At 37.3% G+C, this 26,730-nt stretch overlaps 1 protein-coding gene across 6 annotated transcripts in view; it reads left to right on the plus strand.

The window, feature by feature from the left end:
* Positions 1-26,730, plus strand: part of PDE4D (phosphodiesterase 4D) — a 1,269,731-nt gene that overhangs the window by 755,244 nt on the left and 487,757 nt on the right. Inside the window, exon 1 of one of the 6 annotated variants that reach the window (XM_019743442.2) lies at positions 10,341-11,637. The exons of the other annotated variants lie outside the window; for them this stretch is intronic. Coding sequence (XP_019599001.1) covers positions 11,591-11,637 — 47 coding nt within the window. The 5' untranslated portion in view covers positions 10,341-11,590. Of the gene's footprint in view, positions 1-10,340; positions 11,638-26,730 lie in introns of those variants that run through there. 6 annotated transcript variants of the gene reach the window in all.

A 26,730-nucleotide genomic window follows, 5' to 3' on the forward strand; every position in this document is an offset into this window, starting at 1 on the left:
TTGGGTGTCTGCCCGTGAGGAAGAAGAGAGGATGGATATTGAGTAGATTACCAACAATGGTAAAGGAACCATGATGTGAATCAGATGGTAAAATATGTTTAAACTGAATTTTCACCAAAGGCAGTGAGAGAAGACAGAAGCTGCAGCCCAAAGTGAGGTGCCGGTCCTCAATTCCAATTTTCAAAACAGATATCTAAGAATTAGTTTCATAACTTTTGGGCTTTTCACACATGTGTCTTTAACTCACATTGAGACTATAAAAGAGTTCAGAGAGGAAGAAGGAAGAGTGATTTACAAAATGGGGTTTTGTTTTTCTTTTTGTTTTTAAGAAAGAGAGAAATGGTAGTGCTGTGAGTCCTACCTTACCCTTATTTAAATGGGGCTGCACTCATCTCAGTCACATCAAGCTAAAAAAAAAAAAGTCTTCAAAGGTGGAAATTTTCCCCATGGACCAGATGTGCACCACTCTAGAGAGAGAGCTGGCCTTGAGCCATTTTATGCCCTCCCAAGAGGACCATCTGGAAAAGGCACTTGGACTCCTACAGCAAGAGTGTGATGTGATTGGACCATTAAAAGACCAGGGTCTTGCTGGGCGCTGATTAACCAGCAGTACTTTGAAAATAAAGATCTGCCTGAGTCATAGGAGTTGCAGCCAGAGGGCCCAGCAGGAATGCAGCTGATGAACCCACAAAAGTGCCCAAGAGACAAAGAGGTAGCTTTCAACATCTGGCAGGTCCTCAGTGCAAGATGCCATCTTATGACAGTGCCAATTCAAGGGGGGCAGGGGAACACCTCTGTTTCATAGTCTTTCTCCATGCTCTCCGACCCCACAATAGTCAGTACCAACAGCCGGCAACTCACCCCACTGACAGCAGCTAGTCTTTTGTGGGACCAGCTGGGAGCAGGAAGAAGATGTGAGTTAAATCAAGTTTGGAGTTTTGGATGATAGTTTGGATTGAACATCCTAATTTCTGAATTGAATCTGCGTTGACGGTTTAAAGTGAATGTGAAGCTGTCTATCGCCTACGCGTGCCCAGAAAAGTCACGAGACTTTCTCCATGAATACAACTTAAAGGGGTAATGGAAAACCCAAATAAAATACACTTAATACATTTAATACATGTCCTTATTTTCAGTGACTTCGTTAAAATATTTATACCCTTTACAAATAGGTTTTTAAATATCCTGACAATACCACATTACATTTGTATCTCTACTTGCGTGTTTCTTCTTTCTATCTTCCTCTAAAATTTGAGAGGACAATGTCCAGCAAATGTTCTGATCTATAAATGTGCTCCAGTAGAAGGCTCTCAAAGTAGATCTGTCAACAGAGTAGCAAGCAGTAAGTCACTTTGGAAACTAAGGGAAATGGAAAAGTTGGTATTAACTGTAGTGCCCGCCTACCCTTCTCCACTGTCTTTCATTTTTCTTGTCTTTCTTCATCCCTTCCTCCCTTCAGATACCTTTGGACTGCAAGTTTAGGTCTGTCATCTGCTCACTATGGTCACAGTCTATGCAGAAAGGCTCCCAGGGATTCGGGGATGCAACAGTTTGCTTGATCCTTCTCCTTCCAGAACAAAAATATTCAACCCCCAACAGGACACACAGTGGCCGCCTCATTGCAAATGGCCTGTGCCTCTGATCAGTGGGTGATTACTGGGGAGAGGGAGGAAGGTGAGGAGTTTATAGTTTCATTAACTTTGTACCTGCTTCCTATATAACTTTCATTATTTATTTATTTTTTTTTAAAGAGGCAGGCATTTCAAAAAAATCAAGGAAGCTCACTGAGGGTTCTGACAACACATGCCTAGCTGCTCATCTGCCCGCTTCCTGCTTTTTGTTTTTGCTCCAACCCCTGTTCCATCACCAATCTAAAAAGGAGGGGTTGGTGAGAAAAGAAGAGAATTCCTAAAAGTAAATTTACTGTTTGATCTGCTTTGCTACTTTATTTTGTGGAAAAATTTAAAGTTCTTTTGTGTCTTCATCCATTTTATAAATCTTGGAACTAAGAACAACCGATGAAATTATGTTATATTCCACATTGAATTCTTTCCCTCTCATAATGTGCTTCCTGTACGGAAAAGTATAAGATAAAGAGCCAGGTGATTGGATTTCATATTAGTGTTTTTCTGTCTCATTCAATTTGGGACGTGTGTTGTTTATGTTGTGTCCATTGTACCTATTAAGTGATCTGTGTGGTCTATAGTGATGATTTTAGGGGTGGGATATGCCTGTTATAGGGAGAAGTGAGCTAGCTGATAGTTTCAGGTGCTCAGCATTATGAATTCATCCCCACATGAGAACATTAAAAACAGCAGAGTAGAGGGTATAAAAAGCTAGGTGAAGCAGAGGGTATTTATCTGTAATAGGCAACTAGGATTTAACAACTAACCTTGAATTTATTTTGCATTCAAATGCAAGGCATGCTTTACTTCATTATAATATATGAAAATGACTATCAATTCTATTATTCTAAAATATTGCGTTCTGGTTTTAATAACGTTTTTCCCCAAAAATAAGACCTAGCCGGACAATCAGCTCTAATGCGTCTTTTGGAGCAAAAATTAATATAAGTCCCGGTCTTATTTTACTATGATATAAGATCAAGTCTTATATAATATAATATAAGATAGGGTATAATATAATATGATATAATATAATATAATACAATACAATACAATGCAATATAATATAATACCAGGTCTTATATTAATTTTTGCTCCAAAAGACGCATTAGATCTGATTATCTGTCTAGGTCTTCTTATTTTCGGGGAAACATGGTATTAGGTTGGTTCAAAAGTAATTACAGTTTTTGCAATTATTTTTAACCTTTTAAACTGCAATTACTTTTGCACCAACCTAATACATTTTAATATTTTAAAACCTTTAAATGTTTAAATGATTATTTTAAAATGATCATATGAATATCCTTTTTTCTCCCTAAAAAATAATTATACCTTTCGAGGACTAAATTCTTTTACTCCATAGAACTAATAAAAAACATAGTGTTTTCCCCTTTCCTTAATATCTCTCTGTCTCTGTCTCTTTTTTCTGTCTTTTGACTCCTTATCTAAAACAAATTAACATCCGGTGAAGAAAATGATGAAAGGAATTTGAGGTGAAAAAAATGATGAAAGGTTTTGAGAAATAGAAGAAGCTAATGTTTTGGTTGGAAGTGTAATAGACATCAGTCATTACAAAAGAATGCTTTCTCCAGGACCTCTCAATGTGGATGTAGATACATTAATTGTGTGTGTGTGTGTGTTTTAAGCCTCTTGATAGAGTAACCATTAATTCAATGTCATGCTAATTTACTGTGGCTATTCAATACTACAATATAGCATTAATTTTAAATTTTTTTGGCACCCCTGGTATATACCAGCAAACACAAAGATGAATCAAAATTAAGGAGTCAGAAAATCTACATTTGCAGATATTCACATATTTGAGCTAGAGTAAAATCAACATATACTATTATCAAGATGTGTGATCAGATGTTTCATTTTGCAAGTAGACATAGCTATAATATTGATAGTTTCAACTCTGAGTTAAGTACAGGTTCTGGCCCCAGCTACGGTGTTTATGTGGATGTGGAAAAGTAATAAATCAGTGATCCATTTCTATTTTTAAGATATTGATTCAGTTAATAATAGTGGAATGTTTGAATTCTTGAATATATAGTTTGCATTTAACTATTATCTCTGAGGTTGAAATTGGATTTTTCAAATCTATCAGAGATTCTGTCTAATAAATATTAGAAACTTGGGTTGGATATTCTAATATGTAAATATTAACTACAAATGACTATTTATCCTAAATAAATACTAAATATGTTTTTTCTTCATTGCACATAATACATGGAAATATTCTCAATGAAAAGATTAATAAATTCAGAAATATGTAAAGTGAAAGGTGAAGATCCTTTTTCAATGAGGCACATTTTTACTTTCTTATCTCTGAGGTAATTAGTCTGTTGATGGTTTGGTGCATATTCTGGTTCTTTTCCTCTACATTGGCATAAATATAGATTTATATACATATTTAAATTGATGAATTCATATTGAAAATATTATTCTGAAAATGTTGGGGTTTTTTTATTCACCTACCAATACGTCAGATTTTTAGGAATCTGTAATGTTCTGTAAATCTGAGTAATTTTGATTATGCTGAGCCTTACCTTATTACATGAAAAATATTTTGACTCCTTTGAGTTTCTGAATCAACAATGACACAAAGCCTTTAGAAAAGTTTAAGGCAAAAATGAAATATAATTCCCAGGAGGGATTTCCAATATTACCTCATAGAATTTTTTTTCTTTTCATTTCAATTTAAGTAAATTGCAGACAAAGTGAAAAATCTGTACTTATTACATTTGAGTGAATTTAAAGTATATGTGAACAACATTTAAAGAACTCTCTTCACATTACAAAACATTTTTCTATAATTTACCTCAGTAAGTTAAAAATTGTAATAACCTATGAATTTGCTATTATTTCTATGTTACAGATAAGGAAATTAACCCTCATAGAGGTTTAGTGAGTTGTTTAAAATTATACAAAAAGTAAAAGGCAGAACCTGAAATTAAAGGCTCACATCTTGAGACTCCATGACAAAATACATATTCAACTTCTTCAAACTTGCTGTGGATTGTTTTTTCACATTTGATTTTTGAATAATAAATGTTAAATGTTTTCTTTTTATTTTAACATTAGGCATTCTAGTCCTTCCACTTCCAAGACTATTAAAAGTGGAATTTGGCAAGTATTCTAAATTATCCCAATTACGAAATATATTGTGTTTGATGATATAATATCTTTTTCCTGTAAATATATTATTTCAGATGAGAAGATTTAAGCTTAGGCAGTCTGATCCAAAATAACTTGTTATATTAGTTAAATCGTGAAAATTTCCAACAACACATTTGTTGGTTGTAGGTGCTCAAAATATGTATTTAATGCAGATCTTTTTCACTTTTCAATTGGTGGTTATATCCTTGATTATAAGAATATGGAGGAAATGAACGTACCAGCAAGTTGCTGAAATATGACACGGTTCCCCGACTGTGCTACTGAAACTATGTCATAGCTACTGAAACTATGTCATGAAGAGCTCCTCTTATTTCAGTTATAAATGTGCTGACCAGCATGCCATCGGACTTTGCTAGAACTTGCCAGAAGTAAGAAGTCGTCATTATCAACATGATCATTAGTTAACATTTACAATGTGCCAACATTGTTTTTGGCGCTGTAAATCACAGAGGAAGACACCGTTCCTTTCCATAGAGATAGGTTTTCTATAAGAATGGGAGAGATTGGAACTTGAATATTCTTTTCCTGCTGCTGGAATGTTGGGGTGTGGGGAGCATGCAGTCATTCTGGGTCTTATTCTATATATTAGAATGGCATACTCACCTGTTTATTAATTGATGATATAGTATATAGCACGAAGAACAAATGTGTGTATATTTACTCATACATATGCAAAAAGTACACATAAATTTTTTATTGGAAAATTTTATAAATTATTGCTTTTTTGGCTTTCGATTAAAAAGTCGTATCTTCCAAGATATTGAAGTGACTAGCTTCTATTTCCTAAGATAGAACTTATTTATACCACTATTATAGAGAATGTGCTTTTGAAAAGTATGTAGAGGTATTTGTATATGCAAATATGTTTATAAAAAATCAATGTGTAACATCAAGCAATTAAATATTTTCATTTGACAACTAAGGGACAAAAGGCTTCCAGCCTTTCAAAAGAAGGGACACTATCCTAAAATATCTGAACTTATAATTAGTATTCATAAAAGATTACTAGGTCACCTTTTAGGTGATTTATATGTCATTTCATATATAAACCTACAGGAATTTTAATTTTATTTCATCTAAGCTATTTCACAGGCAATCACGATTGATACTGGCTATTGGTTATAGCAAAATGTGTTGGTGACAGAAAGACAGATATACCTAACACTTGAAATTAAAGTTACATTCTGAAAGTGAAACTCTGGGAATGAAGCAGGTAACTCATTACACCCTCCATATCAGATAAGTGACTAAAGAAAGAGTTTAGGAAACACCCAAGTTCAGAGCCTAGGGTGTGTCTTCATTGTGCTATTATGCTTGTATTAGCATAAAGATATACTTTTTTCATTAGTATTTTACTTATCTTGAAGGTGTAAATTGAAGGGATTTGAAGATAATGGAGTCTTGAAACTGACAATACAAATATAATAATTTGCCTAGAAAGTGTTAATTTTGTATTCCTACTGTTATGTATTCTGTAAACTTTTTTTTTTTTTTTTTTTTTTTTTTTTTTTTTTTTAACGAACTAGGCTCCCTTTTTCAAACCAAACCTTGAAATAAAACAGGGAAAAGCAGACGGCCTCTGATTGAAACAACAGAAAGTACCTGGCCTTTCCTTTGCCCTGCAGTGGGCCTGAGACAACTTTGTAAAACCAGGGAGCTCCCAGGAACTTAGTTTGAAAACAAGCATAACCTCTTAGCCAGGGCAGTAAAGGACTTTCATTCTTGGAAAGGGACATGGGGGCATGGACTAGTTAATAACTCTGTGATTCTGAGTGCACTAAGTAATCTTTCATGAAAATGTTGATTAGAGTATTCTGGTTTACTCTCAGTTGGAAGTTTTCATTTTATCAATGAATTGATACTCTGTTTTGTTTGTTTGTTTTTGTTTTTCTTAACATCAGTCCCATATGAGGATGGTTAATCTGAGTCCATCCCTGAAAGAACAGTTAGCCTTCTGCTTGCTGTGGGATTAAATATTTTGAAAAGAGACAAAACAACAACAACAACAACAAAAAGAAAACAAACAAACAAAAAAAACAGCTGTTGTGCTCAGCAGAGCTTAAGGCTACCCTGTGGCTATAGGAACCTCAGCGAGTTTGTGCCAAACTGTGGTACCTTGCTTATAATTAACAGTCCTTTATTGATTGAAATGATGGAGCTAGGATCAGCCATAAAAGTCATCTTTTATGTTTATTCCTAATATTTCTTAGACGTTCCATGGAAGGATAATTACCTTTTTAGTAGGAAAAAAAACCAAAAACAGATTTGTATTACTCTAGTCCAGGGGTGTCCCAACTTTTTTTCAACGTTTTTTACCAAGGGCCATAGGCGGTAAAATACACAAACAGCTGGGCCACTCACTCGAGGTGAAGTACATATTGCCTTACCTGGTTTATTTAAGTAAACTAAATATATTTTTGGAATTTGCTGCGAGCCAATTAACAATGGATTGCGGCCGCAGTTGGCCCGCGGGCCGCAGCTTTGACACCCCTGCTCTAGTCCATCAACATTATTCATCTTTGAGAAAAAGTTTGTAATACAAACCTATTAGTTCTGCATAAATGTTTCTTGAAGACCGCACATTTGTAAAATATTAAGTCTTGTGAAGCATCAGTTTGTAAAATAGTGGTCATAACTCTGAAGACCTTGTTTCTAATATACATGGAATAAAAATGCTGTAAATAAGCTATTTCTGTTCTCTAAGTAAGCCCACTATTTTATATACGTTGCCTTGAGTTTTCAAAATACTCAGTTTAGGATTGTTTATTAATATGTAGTCTAAGTTCCATGAACTGTGAAATAAATTGCAGTTTTTCTTTATCCTTCAAGCAGAAATTTGGATTTTCCACTATTTATCATAGTTTCTCAGTTGTGTCCCTTCCTTCTAATTTGATATACCTTACTCTAGACCAGGGTTGTCCAAACTGCGGCCCATGGACCAACTGCAGCCCTTAATCCATTTTTAATTGGCCCGCAGCAAATTCCAAAAATATATTTAGTTTACTTAAATAAACCCGGTGAGGCAATATGTACTTCACCTCGAGTGAGTGGCCCGGCTGTTTGTGTACTTTACCGCATATGGGCCTTGGTGAAAAATGTTTAAAAAAGTTTGGACACCCCTGCTCTAGACAGTTGCATACATAAGGATAGAAATAAAAAGTTGAGAAAGATCACTTTAAAAATACTCAGCTAAAATTTTCTCCTATCTAAATATGTTTTAATTTTTACATTTCCTTTAGTTATCCGATGACAAAAAATCACGTTTTTTATTTTTTTATTTTTAAAGTGATTTGCTTATATCATTGCCCACAAATGGAAACAAAGCTGACAGGTTTTGGATGTTAAACTGTGTGGTAATTGAAAGAGATTCAGAGATATTCTTGGTGTCATATTACCCAGGGGTATCATGTTGGCATATGAACACAGAAGAGTAGAATGAACTAAAAAAAAAAAAAAAACAAGCAAAAAACAATTTTAAATAAATGATGTTTATTACAAGGGAAAATAAATTTTTACATCATTTTTAAATCTTTGCATTTGTTACTTTCACTGGAGATCTACTCTTTTATATAGTGTAAGGACTAAGTATTGGTTTTGATGTAGGTTAATGTCCATCATCATATCATCAACCTCATCAAAGAACACTGACCTGTGAAATGGAGTTCTCTTTCATATCTGCTAACATGATGCATAATGATGAACAAATACTATTCTTTTGGAGATTCATCTCCAAAATGGTCATAAGTGTCATCCTCTCTTCAGCATGATTCTATGAAGCTAACATAAAATACGTGTGAAGATAATTTTTTAGGAAGCACAATACTGCAAGGTATTATTATTATTATTATGGAGGGCCTATATTATAGTGGTAATGGATGCAGGCTTGGGGCCAGACTTTCTTGGTTCAAATAATGACACTACATGTTTGACCTTGGGCAAGCTACTTCATCTCTGCGTGCCTCAATTCCCTCATCTGTAGAACAGGTCTAACAGTAACCCTTACCTAATAGTGTTGTTGTGAGGATTACATGAGACAATAATGGAAAGCCCTTAGTACAGGCCCCAAGACATTTTAAGTGTTCCTTGCTCTTAAATAATAATATTTAAATATCTAATATGTCAAGTTTTGAATTGCTGCTCTGTGATGCTTGATTCACAGCATTCAAGTTTGTTAAACGTAGTTCAGACTGAAGTTTTCTGATGAAGATCACAAATGACCCCATGGAAGAGATTTATTATCTTTAGAAAGACGAGCTCATGAGGACACTGCCTAGGCTACAGGAAATCTCAACAAATATTCTTAAAAAATTCCTTTGAAGCCGTGGTCCCATTTTTATGAACCTACAAGTTCCAACTGCTTTTAAAGGAATCACAGAGTTCTTCATCCTCCCAGAAATAGTTCAATTAGTCTCATTGTTTGATTAAAATGAAAACTCCCTATATCATGGCATTTTCCAAGACTAAATTTCTTTATACCTAGTTTTGAATTTATGGGAAATCCACCCCCACTGCACCCCCACCTCTGGGTAATATTTTCTACAATGACAGGGCCTCACTAGGGAAATTCTAACTGAAGATAATAGCATGGTGTATTAAATGTTGCCAGCATTCCATTTAATACTAAACAATTACATAACAGGCTATTTAAATGCTTAAGTTAAAAGTGATCTATTAATATTGAGTACACTTCTACTGTGAAGTCCATTCTCTTGATTTCGAACACACACCATTTAAGTGCCAATGTACTATTATTACAAGAGTTTACTATTTTATTCTTGCTCCAAAATGGCATCAACAGTGATGGGGTGCTTTCAGGGGATTGTTGAACAGAATTTTTACAACAAAGGGACAAGTTTGAGGAAATGCAAAATATCAACAGTAGGCATTGCAATGCTTTATCTCAGCACTCCTCAAAGCTACACACCCCTGATCAAACAAGCAGCTTTATGGCATGTGCAATTGCAACTGAAGTATAACTGACTTCGGCAAAACCGGCTTCCACAGCATTTCCTGTCCAAAAATTACCATGTGGTCATCTGTAGCTAAATGGTTACAAATCGTCAAGTTACTAAGACATCACCACCCCAATATTTTTTTATTTTTTAAACAAAGGAGTCCGAGTGAGCAAACCTTGTCTTCTGCAAATCCTCTGACTTCTTTGATTCCCTTTCCTTTCATTGGGTAAAAAACGAAGAATAAAAACAAACAAACAAAAACACTCCCTGTAATATCTGTCTGTTCTAGGTGTCACATCCCTGTGGCTTATTTATAGTTTTAGTTTTTTGGGTGTTTTATTTATTTATGTATTTATTTATTTATTTATCCCTCCACTGTTTAGCTTGTCTTGCCTGGCAATGACTTACTGAAGGAAATCTGCGCTTTCAGGGCGAGCTGTTCCTTTAACCCCTGTGGCTCCCTCCGCCTTGCAGGCGAGCAAGGCGTGCTGCAGTGTCTGGGAACCCACCTAGAGGGCCCCCTTGACGCCAGCACATCCCCTGTCAGGCAGCAGTGTCTGCAGCCGGTAGGGCTGCTGCAGAGTTTATGTACAGTACCAGGGAGCCTGCAAGTGCCTGAGCCGCTCAGAGCCGGGCGGCGCAGCCCAGGGCAGACGAGGCGGCTGCGACGACTCCAAAGGTTCTGCTGGAAACTCGGCGCTGGGGGACCCCCAGCAGGAGCCTGTGGCCACTGTGTTTTAAAAGCATGCAAGGTCTGTATGGCTTGGGCATGAGAATCTTTCAGAAGATGTCAGAGCATCAGAGTAAATGACACCTATTGGGGAATTGAATTTGGGGTAACAAAAAACGAGAGAGAGAAAGAGAGAGAGAAGAAAGACAGCGGGGGAAGAAATTCTTAGACAACGTCTGACTTGCAGCTGGGAAATTCATTTTCTTTCCAAGGCAAAATATGAAAAGCCCACACATGGTTTTGATAACAACAAATTAAAGGGGTTTCTGCAGCGAAAAGATCAATAGCTTAGTCATTTTACTTAAAGAGAGCAGACAGCCTTATTCTGGTTAGGCAGCTGAAACGAATTTCCTCATGACAGCACCTTCTGAAGTCATGATGGGAGCTAATGGTAGTCCTGTCCTGCAAAGCAGAAATTGCTCGTTGCCTTCCTACTTGTGCAGTTGAAAACCAGCAATCCTGAGATTTGGGAAAGAAGTTGGCTTTGATTATACATGATTTCTAGCCCCTCTGCCCAGGTCTTTGTCCAGTTCGTCTCAGAAGGCAGCACTGCGTTAAAGTGACCACACATGAATATGTACCTAAGAAAGAAGAAAAAGCAATATTCATTTCTAAAGGACAGCATGGCAAAGCGACCTGAAGTTTTCCATTTCCCTTCTAACACTTCTTTAACAAGGATAACAAGAAACTGTCTTTTGACTCCTTTTTGCCCACATTCCAGAGCCCTTCCTGTGAGGATGCATTCATTTATACTCTAGGCAGTTGGATTTTTACCAGGACAATATTTGCCACCGTTTAGGATTAACGATTGAACTGGTTATTTTAGTGTCTTGACTAACTAGGGGAACCTAAATGGATGGACCCATATCTGCAGTGCTCTGTGATGTTTGTTTCTTCAAATCCTGGAAGGGTTTTTGTTGTTGCTATTTGTTTTTTTTTTTTTGGGGGGGGGATTTTTTTGGAATTCAGTACTTGTTGCAATAATTGCCCATGATAGCTGCTTAAACAGGAGAGTTGGAATTCATCTGTGAAAATCACTACATGTAACAAAAAACATATGAGACAAGGAAAATATTGATGAGAGAAGATCTACAAACATGATGCACGTGAATAATTTCCCCTTTAGAAGGCATTCCTGGATATGGTGAGTAATCAATATCCCCTTCAGTTTGTAAAACTCAGAATTATAAAATTTCCATGGCAGGTACCAGAGGCAGATTTGTCTTGAACAAGAATATTGGTATCAAGTAAGGATGAAAAGTAAAACATGTTTAAGACAAGATGTTGTCTGAGAAAGTAATGGTTATGCAACAACAAATTAGTTGTTCATATGAAAGCATCCCCAAATAGGAAGTCAAGTATGAGGACATTTATAATTGCTAACATTTCATGGAGAAAAAATAACAACAACAACAACAAAAAAACCAACTTTGAGGATGGCAACTATTTAACTAATAAAAGAAAAAAGGAGGTTTGGGATTTATTTTTTGCTCTTTTCTTTTCTTTCATTTGAAAATTCCCTGGGCAAAGACACACATGTATTTCTGATATCTAATATCCATTTGCCTGGCCTTAGGTTCTTTTGGATTTCTTAAAGAATATTAGGAGAAAATTTAGAATGTTGACTTAATTTAAACATAATACTAATATATGTTTGTGCCTCACATATAAGGACTATTTTAACTAATCAAGAAATGTTTCTACCAGAACAAACCAATGAAATAGAATTGTAACACAGGAATCATGAAGTGCTCAGACTCCCATAGAACTTGCTTTAGTGCGTTGGTTTTGCTCATATATTAATAATAAGGTTCAATGCAATGTATTAAGATCCCTGGACATGTGACATCATGTACCATTTCTTGTTAGAGTTTATGACTAAATGTGTATTGGAACTAATTGCTGAGATTATTATAAAGGCAAAGCTCATTGTTTAAAATTGTTGGTTTTTACCAGACCTTTAGAGGTGTCTGGGTTCAATCTCTCATAGCAGAAACTTTGTGAGTACGTGATAAAGGCACATTTTAAGGTTTTTATGGCTACTAACATGGTTTGTTTGGGATACTGCAATGTGTCTGATTTTGAAAGTATATTTCCCAGGTAAATGTTTGGCTGGCCTCAGCATAAGTGATAGATACTAAAATGCAGGTTTCTGAGGGTTCTCCAGTTGCTTTTATGATAGTGTCTTGAATGAAAGCTTCCTCCTATCAAAATCACATGCTGGTTTGTTATAGACGTTTTAGCTTATTTGATAAAAATCAGTTACAGAGAAGGGTGGGTGACATCCTCTGTCACTCTGGACAGTTGCTCATTTTCTATCAACACTCAATATATCCAGAATCGAAGTTGTGGCGTATCTTCCTTCTCTGCTGTCCAGAGCCACCATCCTCAGTCTCCAGTGTGCTTGCGAGGGAGTCTGGGTGACATGCCTGCAAACCTCGGTGGCCCACTTCCAAGTGCATCACAGAGTTCCCGACTCAGTGGGAGGTTTGGTGCCATCCTCTTGCTGGTCCTAATGGTGAGGGTCAGGCATTGGTAATAAGGTCCTTGTCATTCTTACAGATACATTCACATAAATAGTCTTTAACCCTAAGACATAAAGGTCCTGGAACAGTTTCTGGCATATGTTAGGCATTTGTCAAAGACTTTTTTTTTCCTATTCCTTATTCCTTAATTAAGGTTAATTTTATACCTATTAAGATTTGTTTAGGGGGAAAATCACCATTCTCATTTCTGTAAAGTGTACCTGAATATAAAGCAACAGTTTTTGTTCTGTATAAGCTCTGTTGTTTGGACCCATTTGTTTATGTTGCAATAGGTAGTATACACTACACTTTGCCTATTATTATAACCACCTTTTATTTTGTTGCATTCACCTCACTGCTACTTTTGACTGGAAAGATACGAGCTATTCAGCTCTGTAGTTTTTGAAAGAATGCAAATGTGCTTATTCATGCTCCTCTAGACCTATAATATGCATGTTTGAAAGCTGTATACAGAAGTTGAGAGTCCTGGTGATTTTCTTTTGTTCCTGAAGCTGGGTAACCCTTTATGCATTTCACTGCCTGACCTGCCGGTTTGCTGTTGTTGTGGCCAAATTGAGCCAGTGTGGAGTGTGAGTGTTCTGTGCATCTATTCTTACCTGGGCCCCTTGGAAGGATTCATTAAGACGAACTTGGAGAGGGTGGTAGTTTTTTCCAGGTGACCCAATTAATGTTATGTTTGGTTCTCAACTTCCCCAATAATTGTTGTTCTCTTATTTATAACCTCACCTGTCAATACTGCAGTAAGAGATTGTAGGTGTTTGTTGGCAGAAAACCTTCTTTCCCTTTGTCCTACTGTACGAGTCCCTATTGGATGAGATTCCATGCTCATGAATTATCATGCTAGGAAGAAAGGGTTTGCTAAGTTGTTCATCTTTTCATCCCCAAAGAGTCCCTTTCCTCATTCTCACATGCACATTTTTTTTTTCTTTTTTCCACAAAGAGGGAGATCAGAAGTTGGCAACAGACCAATGCCAGGGAAGAATAAACAGAGATGCATGCTTTGGTTTTGTGAGCTCTAGGTTTTTCCTCTCTATGAACGCTCTAAACCCTTTGGGTAGGCAGGGCACAGAGGTGCGTGTTCTTTTCCTCTTCCACTTTTTGAGGAGCAAGACGGAGGGAAAATTGAGAGACAGGGGTCTAGAGTAGTCTTCAGAAGTTTATCAGAGGTAATGATTCAAATAGAACCTGATGCACAGAGTTCCCCCACTTGGACTCTCAGACTCTTGCCCTCTGGCGGGCGGGTGTGTTGATAATTGAGCAGTAGCGTTACAAACCCATTGTTTATTGGTTACAAGTTAAAGTTAATAAGTGGTCTTATTACTTGTCTTAATAGAACACTACCCCTTCAGTGCTAAAAGAGTGTTATGAAGAATGTGCTTTTCTTGTTTAAAGCTACGTTAGAAATATTTGCTGGAGGATTTTATTGCGAAGGCTTCTTTCCATTACACTTTTCAACCTTTTTACTGCCAAGCAAACCAAGATAAGAGATTGCCTCACAGGATAAATAAGTACTATATGGCTCTTCTTATTTTTTATTCTGACTAGGTGTGAGAATGTAGTGGTAGCCTGGGAATTCAGGATCAGGTCTTCTTGCATGGTTGGAAGAAGGGAAATGCAGGTCAGCTTTCTAGGAACTTAAATTTCATTTAGCAGCAATTAAGATGACTCTTTAAAAGCACGATGACATAGGATCATGCACAGGGATCGAACAAGAATGACATAACGTAGTGTGCCTAACCTATGTGTGTAGCTTTTTGCTTTACTTAAAAGTTACATAACAGCTTTGTATAATCTAATTTATAAAAAATGCGATCATTTCATGCCAGAAGCACCAGGATCATGTTGAATGCAACTGAATCTTACATTATAAGATTTAGGAGGGTATTTTATTTAAATAACTTTGTATTCTTTTTATGGTGAACTCAAATGACTGAGAGAGAAGACCCTGGGAGACAGAAGCTGAAGGCTCTTGCGAGAGGAAGCAGTACAGGGCTGCTAGCAGTGTACTCCTCTGAGGAAACCTGAGGAAGGCTTGGGACTAATGGTTGTGGATGGTGATTAGCTGTTTTACTTATTTGATGATAAATGCTTTTATCAAACTCTCTCTGTGATGCTGAGAGATGACTTGGATCAAGAAGCAAAATGGGGTGATCACATACCTTGTGCCAATATTGAGGCTTCTTTCTTTTTCTCGGCTCCCACATCTTTTCGTTGGACTTTCCCTTTCCAGGTTCCTAATAAGGTACAATCTAGCAAATCACAGTTTGGTTGTTTCCCCTACAGAACAGGGTTCAAATAATCTACTAACCCATTTTGCTTTGTGTCCTTTGATCAAAATCCTTTATGGAATGAAGCAAGATATAAATCTCTGTGTCAGTACTATCCTATGCATGTATGTGTTTATTTTAATATACCGAGGGTGCCCCAAAAAACGTATACACATGACTTGTATTTCAAAAAAATGCATACACATGATTTGTATTCATCTTTTGTTATCGGTATATCTTGAGTATTACAATTTAATACAATTTTTTCCTTTCTTAAAATGTGTATACATTTTTTTGGCACCCTCTGTTTATATTTTTTTCAATAGCAAATCCCCTGGATAAATAATCAGAGAAAGGGAAGCTGGCCTGCTTCTTAATGAAAGGATAATCCTTCTTATCTAGCCTCTAAGGGTTTCATCTTTTAAATTTCTCTTCTCTTCATATATTGAAACTACAGAAACTCAACCCAGAATTGTATTTTCCAGAGTTTATGTTTTGCCTAATAGAATGATCTCACTTGTTTATGAGAATTTTACTGGGTGGGAGAAACATTGAATTTGATGATGGCGTATGCATTGAAGGGCAAAATGCATTAAGTCTCACGCAAGATAAGGGAGCTTTGCTCATTTTAGTAACCTAAAATTCTGCCAGTGTCTGCGTGTCTTCTAATGAGATTTTAGGTCATTGCTGACCTGGCCTCAGCCCCATCTCTTCCTCTGAGTGACAAAACTACCCAGCAATTTTAGAATACAAATACATACCAAACTCTCAGTTTGATTCTGAATTCCTGTTATGGCCAAATACAATTTTCTTGTGAACCCAATAAAGTTTAGATACAGCACATAATTATACAAACTCATCTTGTTCACTCAGTCCCTGGGGCTCAATGTAAAGTCAGCCATGGTTTAAGGTCGAAGTTCAGGTTTAGATATAATACAGTGACGGTGTTTCCTTTAGAGGAAATATTGATCCTATCAAACATATAATTTTTCTCTTGGCTTCCTGTTTTACTGTCATTCATTGCCTCTAGCTGCATTCTCCTTAATTTCTTTTAATAACATCTTATAATTTTAAAATGAAAATAAAAATTCATATTTTATTTTAATTTTAAAAAAATCGTGAAGTAATGGTATGATAGAGGAGGAAACTTGCCATCTTTAATACCAGTGGTCCTACAGCTTATGGAAATTAAATATAATTGTCAGTCCCAGCAGACTTTCCGTGGCAGTAAAACAGTATACTTCAAACTGCTGACAGGATACATCCTCAATGGGCTAAGTGGGTGGCCCACGCCGGGGAGGTTTCAGACAACTCCTTCAAAAGGAAAAAGGGAAACAAGTATTCTTCATCATGCGAAAATGATTAGCGATGAATTTGGGATGTTTTGCTTCTATAAATTCTTCACTTTCTACCCCCTTATTCCTGCACCCCTTTTAGTTACATCCACTAGTGCTGAAGTATCCAAGCTCATCGAAAAAACCATCAAGCCAGAGGAAAAAAAGTAGGTCAGAATTCTGAGACAAAGAAGAACCCAAGGAGATAACTTAACAACCAGCTTCCCACTTGCCACGGGCTTGGAGCTCCTTTCTTATTTTTTCAAACAATAACCATGCGTCACCTCTTCATCTCCTCCCTGGATCACACCCCTTAGACATTAATGCTCATTAATACCCTCTCTAGCTATAGCACGTTCCAATTTTTTACAATAGCTCCAAAGTGTCTGTAAGCCATTGGTTAACGGCTACAACACTTTCACTCGAGAGACTATTGGGTGGTGTTTCCAGTTGTTAGAGAAGTACCAGCCTATAAACATACCCAAGACAGCATATTTTAACTAGAGGTCATGTTATGTACAATTTTGGGCTATATATTTAGTTTTAAAAATGGTTAATCCAGATTCTGTATAGTCAGTTTATTGGCTAGAGATGAACACAACAAAAGAAAACAAAACGAAACAAAACACCCCTCCAGGTTTGTAACTGATTCTGGTGTTAATGCTTTGCGTGACCTTGGGAAAGCTCTCTGAGCTCTTCACCACCTGTTGAAAATGATTGCAGCAGATACTTACCCTCTTCATGTTGAAGAGTAGACTATTAAAAGAAACTCTCATAGCACATTGGTAATAATGATTTATTAGATTGTTAAACAATGACATGCTAAAGCCTCTTGGATGAAGTTCATAAAATATAGGTAACAAACATAACTATTGTACACTTCATGGAAGGATCAACAGTAACTGAACCCACCCCCAACCCTCCACCCCCAGGTCCATGCCACATGTTGTCACAGAAATTACACTACCTAATGGCAACTGTAACTTTTAGAGGTGGGCCTTATTTGAATCCCAGTTTGCAGGTGAAGAAATTAATGCTCATGGAAGGTAAATAATTTGCTCAAGGTCACATATCTATTACTGAAGGAAGCTGACTAACTCAAAACCAAGTCTGACCTAGTATTAAAGTGCAGTATCTTTTTTTTTTTTTATTGGGGAAGGGGAACAGGACTTTATTGGGGAACAGTGTGTACTTCTAGGACTTTTTTCCAAGTCAAGTTGTTGTCCTTTCAGTCTTAGTTGTGGAGGGCGCAGCTCAGCTTAAGGTTCAGTTGCTATTGCTAGTTGTAGGGGGCGCTGCCCACCATCCCTTGCGGGACTCGAGGAATTGAACTGGCAACCTTGTGGTTGAGAGCCCACTGGCCCATGTGGGAATCGAACCGGCAGCCTTCAGAGTTAGGAGCATGGAGCTCTAACCGCCTGAGCCACCGGGCCGGCCACCGCAGTATCTTTTTATTCACCATATTCTTCTGTGGCAGATGCCTTAGCACTCTGGCCATGGACCTCCTGGAAAATAGACTAGTGGTAAAACGAGAGAAAAGAAACAGACTCACCCTGTTAGTTAGCAAGTTGTGTAAGTACATGACATGCCTGGGGAGTGCCAATGGCCTTACTCTGAGAATCCCTTCCTGTTCATGTTAGCACTATGACCTATACTTCAGCATGTCAGCATATCTTCTGTGTTTTCTCAGAATGAGAAAGTTTATAAGGATTGGAGGTGAGCCGTGTTCCCAGGGCCACTCTTGCCTGTCAGGTCCTTTCTGGGAATTAGGAAAGATGAATTAGAAATGCAGGCTGTAGTGCTTGGTGAATGGACAGAGCCTCTGTGCAAAGCAGAAGGTGTCCCTTCCCTTGGGCAAACACTGGAAAGGTGGAACACAGATGAATTCAACTTCACTCACCATCTCTGCAAGGCGCTGTTGGGCAGTGATCATACTGAACAGCCCTGGCCCTGCTCTGACATGGGTTCCACCCCTACCTTGAAGGGCAGTTATGACAGACAGATGAAATGCTTTTGAGCGTGCTTTGCCCACAATGAAAGATCATACATGTTTTGGGGTTTGCTACCATAATTATTTCTTTCTTCAAAATGTTCTAATTATAGGTTTTTAAAATTAACTTTTGCACAGTTAAAGAATATTGACATTTTCTGAAATCAGTGCTAATGCCAAACAGCCAAAGAAATATTTTAATCGTGAAATAGCCCATCTCTGAGCTGCTGAAAATTTGTGATGAATTGGAATGGAAAATATGGAACATACTGATTCGTGTAAACATCGGGATGTGCAGATAAATAGATAACAGTACTGCCTTGAAGATAGTCAAAGATTAGTAAGGAGAACAGCCAAGGAAAGACGTAATTACAGTATAGTAGAGAGCGTATTAATATACGTATATACAAAGTGTTATGGGAGTCCAAAGGAAGAAACAACTGGCCAGTCCTAATACATTACAGAAGTCTAGAAATGAGGAACTAAAAGTATATCTGATGGATCTGAGAATTAGCAGTTATTGGCAACACTTTGGAGAATGGTTTAAGGGAGAGTCTGGGGGTAAGTTATATTTCAGAGGTTTTAAAAGCGGAGAAACGTAGTACACACTACTTTCAAAATTTTGGACAAGGAAGAACGAGGGGTAGAAAGGAGGGGAGAGGAGGGAAGAAAAGGAGGGAGGAAACCCCAGTAGTCAGTGAAGAATACTAAGTACTCTCAAGGGTCAGGGAGCACGTCCCAAAGGAAGTGTCCAGATACAGGATCTGGACAACTAGTGAAGGACATGGTTTCCTCCAAGACAGGAGAGAGGAATGAGCAGATGGACGCAAACAAGGTACAGATCAGGTAGGTGAAAGGAGAGCCTGAAGGAGTTTTGATCTCATGCCCTCTGTTTTCTCTGGGAAGTAGGATTCGAGATCCTATGTCAGAAGGAGGACCTCAGAGGGTCAGGTGGAGAAGCTTAGTCAGCTTATGGAACAGTTTCTGTGGGGAACTGGAAAGCTGCTGAAGAGGGAAGTATGTGAGTGTCAATCAAGTTGGAAAAAGTCAGTGATGCTGAATGAATATGTGAAGTGATTAAAGGATATTTTGCTGTGCTTTTAAAATTACTTACACAAGTCGTCAAGGCAGGAAAAGGGGCAGTGATGTGACAGAAACGTTAGAATTCTTAATTACTAAATTAGAAACTGTGTTGTAATAATTAGATTTTCTCCTATTAATTGTGTTTTTAGGATTCCAGAGAATACAGAGTTGATTTTATTGTTGTTGTTGTCTATTTGGTAGTGGTGGAAAAATGTTTTATGAACATATTAATTAGATTGCGGTTCCCGTTTCATGACCTGATTTTGGAAATGTGAGATTTCCTAGGCTGCCTGGAAATAACTCTAAGGTGACAAACAGAAGCTTTAAAATGTTTGCTTTGAAATCCATCTTCAAATGAATAAAAATCAGTTGGAAGAAAAGTTAAAATGATTCATCTTTGCTCACTTTTTAATAGGAATCTTTCTGTGGCTTATGTTGGAATGTCCCAAATCCATATATATGTTACCTCTTTTTACAAAGATTTCTTCAAAACCCTTCTGAAGTTTACTTGAAAGTGTCACCAGTCTCTGAGAAACTTATAGAAAATAACAAAACATTATATGACTTTAACCGGAACTGATACAACCAAGTTTAAATGTTTATACATTTAAATTCTCTTTTATGTTTCTATGATACCTCGGGGGAAGGGAGAAATTACAAATATAAGATATAAATCAGGGAAAGTTTTAAATAGCCTTATAATTTTTAGGCCATAATTATAAACCCTGTAATGTACCATGAGTTTAGGAGATATTATGAATTCCTTTTATCTCTTCTAATCATCAGCACATTATCTGAGGTCTGCAGACCTTCCTCTTTAATATTCTTGGTTTTCATATCCTTACTTTGTACAGGCCTTTCTCTGTAGGATTTCTGCTGCACCCCTGAACCTCTAAATAAGGTATTAGGCAGTCCTAGTCACTTATAAGGGAACTTCATTCTTCCCTCCCTTTGAGTTTTCATGTTTTGTTTTGTTTTTTTAAATCTGAGGATGAGGAAGTTGAATTAAATGATAAATTTGGTGCTATAAAAATCTGTTTCTATATCTTATTAATTTACCCATTTGTGTCTTGTTTAAGAATAACTGCCCTTCATTAAAGGAAATACTGAGAAATAATACATTGATCAACAAACTACTACAGGACTAAACTCTGATGTTTTTCTGAAATATTTGGCTCTTCCTACAAAAAACCCTTAGTCTCTCAGCCTTAGGTATTTGGCTTAATTCCTTCTCCACAAAACTGCACTTTCAATATCAGCCTTTTTCATGCCCAATATCAGCAACTTTATGCCCATTAATGCTGATATTCACAGAAATATGTCCTATATACCATTTATGTGTCTCATATGTCCATTTATTTGTTTATAACATGCCAAATTTTAATTATTTTTTCCATAGTACATGATATGGTTCTCAGACATAGAGCAGCCTCCATGTATGGCTTTTCTCTCCTGCTTTCATACATCTTGCACTGTCAAACTAAGCTCTAAACACATGATCTCCTTCATATCCCTTCTTATTGCTAGAAAATATATTGGCTTTGTATTATATACAGTACAGCATAAGGGTCTGCCTCATCTGGCCTCCGCCTTTCCAATTTCATGAATAAACACTAGCTAGCTATAATTAATATGAATGCTATTTGCTTAATTATTCCACCATATATGTTCCATATTTGAGTTGCGATATATATCCATTCTTTAGGGTGGAGTTTACGAACGTATATTTTTAAGTCACAGAACCCCTCGTTCAAGTAAAAGCTTAGGCAGTGACTTAATATATGAAATAGATATGGCAGGTTTTGAGGAGATTTATATCAATACTGCATTTTTTACAAAAATGTAGGTGAAGAAGCTGGAGCCCAGCTGGTCAACAGGCCCCACCGTGGCTCCCTCTACCCCTTGCCCTAGGACCCTTGATGGGGTGCCATCGTGTCTGAAAACACTGCCCTGAAACATGATGTACCTTGTATTGGAATATACGTCCAGCCTCTTGTCTTTTGCAATGTCAAAACCCCTGCTAATCCATCAGAACTTGGTCTGCTTGGTCTTCCCTGAACTCCAGGTAGAGGCAAGCCCTTCTGTTCTCCTGGAGCTCTTTGTGCTTTCTGTAGTATGGTTTGTCACTCTACAGTATTCCATGTGCAGAGAGGTAGCCGACTAAGTGGCTAAGAGCACTGACTCTGGATCCAGAGTACCTTCAAATCTGGATCCATGCTTTCTAGCTGTGTGACTGTGGGCAAGTTATTTAACCTCTCCCTGACCCAGTTTCTCATTTGCAAAATGAGGTTTATAATAGTTTGTACCTCATAGGCTGTTGCATAGATGAAACGTAATACATATAAAGTGCTTAGAAAGGTGTCTAGCACACAGGTGCTCCACCATAGTTAATTGTTACTAGAGCTGTTGTGCATATTCGTTGGGTTGGGGACCCTCAGAAGCTGTCCTTGCGAGAAGGGTCTCAGTGCAAATGGTTTATTTGAGAGATTATCCCAATGGGGGGTGGGGGGTGGGGAAGCAAGATAAGAAAGGGAAAAAAGCCCATACAGGGTGTATTATTGATCAGGTAACTGAAGTAGGCAACTGGGATTCAGTCCTTTTGGGGACCTCTGGGAAATGCTGAAGAACTTGCTTCAGAATTGTCCTACCACAGGGACAAGGACACTGGAGGATTTATCCTCCAACTCTCATTGTTCATGGGAGTTGAAGGATGGGTAGGGGTAGATAGGCAGAGTATCCCCTGTGAGGAAAACAGATGGATATGTTTGGGAAAAGTGAGAAGACCATTCACCAATGGTTACTGTTAGGAGTTAATTCCTAGCATTTGCAAGCAAAGCCTTAGGTAGAGTATTGACCCTGCTTAGACTAGGACCCCACCGGTGTGGTATTGCTGAGGGGATATGGACAGAGCCTTGACAGTGCTTGCTAGATGACTGTGAACAGTATTACCCAGGGCTTTCTGCATTATTCTGTTTCATTTTCCCTGGCCCATGGACTAGGCATCCGTAGATCTTTGTGGAATGAGTGCATGATTTAATACATGGATTTTTTTCTTCTTGACCTTCAAAGCTCTTTGTAATTGTATCTCACCTAATCTATCTTTAATTCTCATGATTCCCAAACCAGATTCCTCATCTTTAATTATATCAGTCTTCTCACTTTTTCCAAACATATCCGTCTGTTTTCCTTACAAGGGGATACTCTGCCTATCTAAACCGTATCCATCCTTCAAGTTCCCCCAATCTCCAACAGGCCATCTCTTCCATGAAACCTGCTTTGACCTCAGATAGCTCACTTCTCTAAAGTTCCATTGACATGAAGAACACTGCACAATTTAACGTTCGCTTATCTGCTGACTGGTGAGGTTCCATAATTGATGCGTATTTCAAGGCTAAATAAAAAAATCCATATCTTATATACCTCTCATCTTTTTTCACAAACTTGGCCACATCATACATAGTAAGTGCTTTTAAATACTGAGAGGCAGTGACGCATGAGCTTTGGAGGTAGATAACCATAATTATATCCCTGTTCTTCCACTTAGGAGTGACGTGACCTTGAGCAACTGTATAAATTACTGCACCTTTTTTTTCCTCATCTAGAAAATATGGCTAATAATCCTACCTCATCATATTGCTGTAAGGATTAAATGAGATACTGTATGTAAAATGCTTAGCACAGTTCTCCTCAGTAGTAGGTGCTCAATCAACAGGATGTGTCAGATTCTTTTGATTCTAACATAGTTAATATCTTAGACTTTTCATATTATTACTCTTCCTTAGTTTGTCATTTTGCTATTACTTTGATTTTAGATGTTTTCAAAAAAGACATTCAATGACATCTCCAGAAAAATATTGCTATTTGAAATATTAAAATACTGAAATTTTGAAAGAAAAATAATTTGTCAGTTGAGCCTTTGAAATAGGTAGAATATGCTATATTTTTTATATTTCATTTAAAATATGTATTAGTTTAGATGATAGATAAAAAACTTAAAATTCCTTTACACATTAAAATAAGGTTTTCTTCTTTAGGTATTGTGAAAAAAATTTGAGAACTATTTTACATATTTATATATCTTTCAATCAAAGCACACCCTAAAAAGTTAACTCAAACTTCAACATTTTAAGGATCCTAGCCCTTTTGTTCCAATGTGGTAGAGATGGTGAGGGTTGGAGAAGTTGTCATTAGGGAAGGTAATTGTATTAAAATTACCTAGGAGAATTTATGCAAAAAAAATTCAGCTTACGTCTTCCCATCTCAGTAATAAGGAGTACCAGAATCTGGCGGAGGTGGGGTGGGTAGGAAGAGGAGGTGACCTGTACATTCTAGCAAATATTTGAGGGTCTCTTAGCAGAAAATACCATGCAAGGGGTATATTCTAAAGCATGGGGGGAGCCAATGCTTTAGAGCCATATTGAACTAAGCTCAAAATCAACTCTCATGTTGACTGGCTGACTTTGAGCATGTTACCTGACTTTTATGAACATCACTTTCCTCATTCATAAAAGAAAAATACAATAGAACTGATGGTACTAATGACAACCAGATGTGTTGTCAGTATTCAGTGAGATAATATTCGTTTGTTTAAACCTTGTCCTGTTCCAGGCAGCATTTAAGGCAGCTAACACAGATATACTACAACTATAACTCATTGGGGAGAGTGATGAGGGAAGGACGAAGGGAAGGGGGAGGTATGATGTTAATATTCATATGCATATATGATAAGGTGAAGACAATTACATTATTTCACAAATGGCACCAGAATCTCCTTGGGGAAGAGAAATGGCTTTGCTGGAAGAAATACTTTGAAGATTTCCTTGGGGTAGGAAGAGTCTCTGGCAGATTGGGCTGCAGGTAGTTGCTCAGGTGATCTGAGGTGAAAGCCACTCTGTATAATGTAGGGAGAATTGGGTCCTACAGAGCCAACCAGAATGGTAAAGATGAGGAAGAGAAATTAGAAGAGAGACGAGGAAGAGGAGAAGCCTGAGGAAGGCTGAGCACTATGTATACTCAGTCCATAAACAGGTCCCTTCCCAGTGACAGGAGAAAAAAAAAGACCACCAGTGCATGTATGTCTTACTTTATTTCTCAGGTAGGCATGAAGTACTTTTGGAGGTGTTGGTGGCATGCAAATCAAAAAAGAGTTCTGTTGTGTTAGCAAGAGAGGTCAGTAAGCCCTGACTCCCAGAAATTATCACATATCAAGGGGTTGAGTTTTGGGATTCTTATTGGTCATGAAATTGGGAAGTTCAAATCAATTTTGTCTAGATCTCAAGAGAGACAGAGAACCTTCCATCTTCTAGGAGTCTAATAGACCATGAGGTCTAGAGGTATACCAGATGGAATATGAGGTTATTGCAAAGCTTCCTAGGAGCCAGTATAAATCAGGAAGCTTACATACAAATCCTGGTGTCCATTAGTATAAACAACTCAGTGGCTCCGGGGAAGCACACTTACTTCTAATAATAAGATTGGAAGGAAATTTGTCCTAAGGATGAGCATAAAGAGAAATGGGATATATGGAAATCATAGGAGCTAATGTACATAAGATGTTTGATGCATTTCAGTTCCTCCTTCCATCCTTTTCCTTCGCCACAAGTTTCTGTGAAGATTGTAGTATATTTGAAAGCTCTTCGAACATTCTAAGTGCTATTGTTAGGTAATAATAAAAAGAATGCCCATATATCAGATTTCGTTAAAAATCTAATTAAATACTTTTGAAAACATTGTGGTGTTTATAGAAAGATAATCTGAAGAAAAAAAAAAGTGTTCCTTATGAAAAATGCTATGTCTTTCTAAGTTACTAACTTGAAGTTAAAAGCACCTTCACATATTTTGAGTCCTCTCATAGTCCATCGTAGCACCTAGTTTTAGACCCCTACGTACGTCCTGCTCTATTTGTTATGACAACAGTTTGAAGCCTTGTGTGACTCTTAAGGTGATCGGTAGCTTAGAGGCAAATGTTCTTGAGTCTGTATATGGACTTTTGTTGTGTAAGAGCAGAAGACAAAGTCAGGGTTCTGAGCAGGGCTGCTTCCAATGGCATTTGTCAATTCATGTCAGTTTACAAGATTGCTTCCCTGTGCTTGAAATGTTTCAAGCACAGATTCATATAATAAGGAAAATGGGAACCATGAAAATGAATATGAAATGACAAGCAGCCTGGAAAGAGGATGTAGACAAATGCCAAGTCTTCTGGAAATTATGACATTCTTTACATATGAGGCCAGGTCAAGTAAATTGTTTTCTCAAGAATGTGTGATATTTCTCCCCCAAAACAGTTTCTTTGATTGTTTGGAAAAAAACAAAAAATTACTACATGAAACCAAAGAGAATGTAATTCCACAATACAGGAGGTAAAGAACCTTTGCATTTTCCTGTTTTCCTATCATATCTTCTTGTATTTTTCCCAGCTAGGTGAATTGGCTATTACATATTGACAATAAAAATTTGATTCTAATACTAGAATTTTATTCTAAGAGTAATCAAGTGTTTGACTTGACTATGAGTAAAATATCTCTGATTGACAGACAAGCCAATTTGTATAAAACAGCTTTACCTTGAGAAAATCCACCACTTTTAAAGCAATAACACATCAAAGGAATTTTGAAGATTATGGCCATTTTTCCCCCTTCCTTTCTCAGCATCTATTTTCATTCAGCCTCATCATGAGCAAATCCGTTGGGTAATCTGAATTGCATACTTTCCCCACTCCTTCTGTATCCTTGGTTTCGTCAGAGCTTCAATCAAGACAGGCAAAAGACAAAAGAAAAAAAAACAAAAACGTTTTATTTCCAAGGAAATGGTTTTTCAGTACCTGGATCTTCATGTCTATTCATTACTGCTAAGTGCTCCAAAACTGCTGAGTACAGTGTTCAGGAAGCAACCAGTATACCAGTCTTATATCTATTGTTCTTAAACTGAGGTCCCCAGTGCCTCTTACATCGTGCTTTGCATCAATGAAATGATATGTTTAGGAACCTTTATGTCTGGCGTAGAAAAGAATCTCCTCCT

Source organism: Rhinolophus sinicus, linkage group LG03 (assembly GCF_036562045.2).
Source record: "Rhinolophus sinicus isolate RSC01 linkage group LG03, ASM3656204v1, whole genome shotgun sequence".
NCBI classification, from domain to species: domain Eukaryota; kingdom Metazoa; phylum Chordata; class Mammalia; order Chiroptera; family Rhinolophidae; genus Rhinolophus; species Rhinolophus sinicus.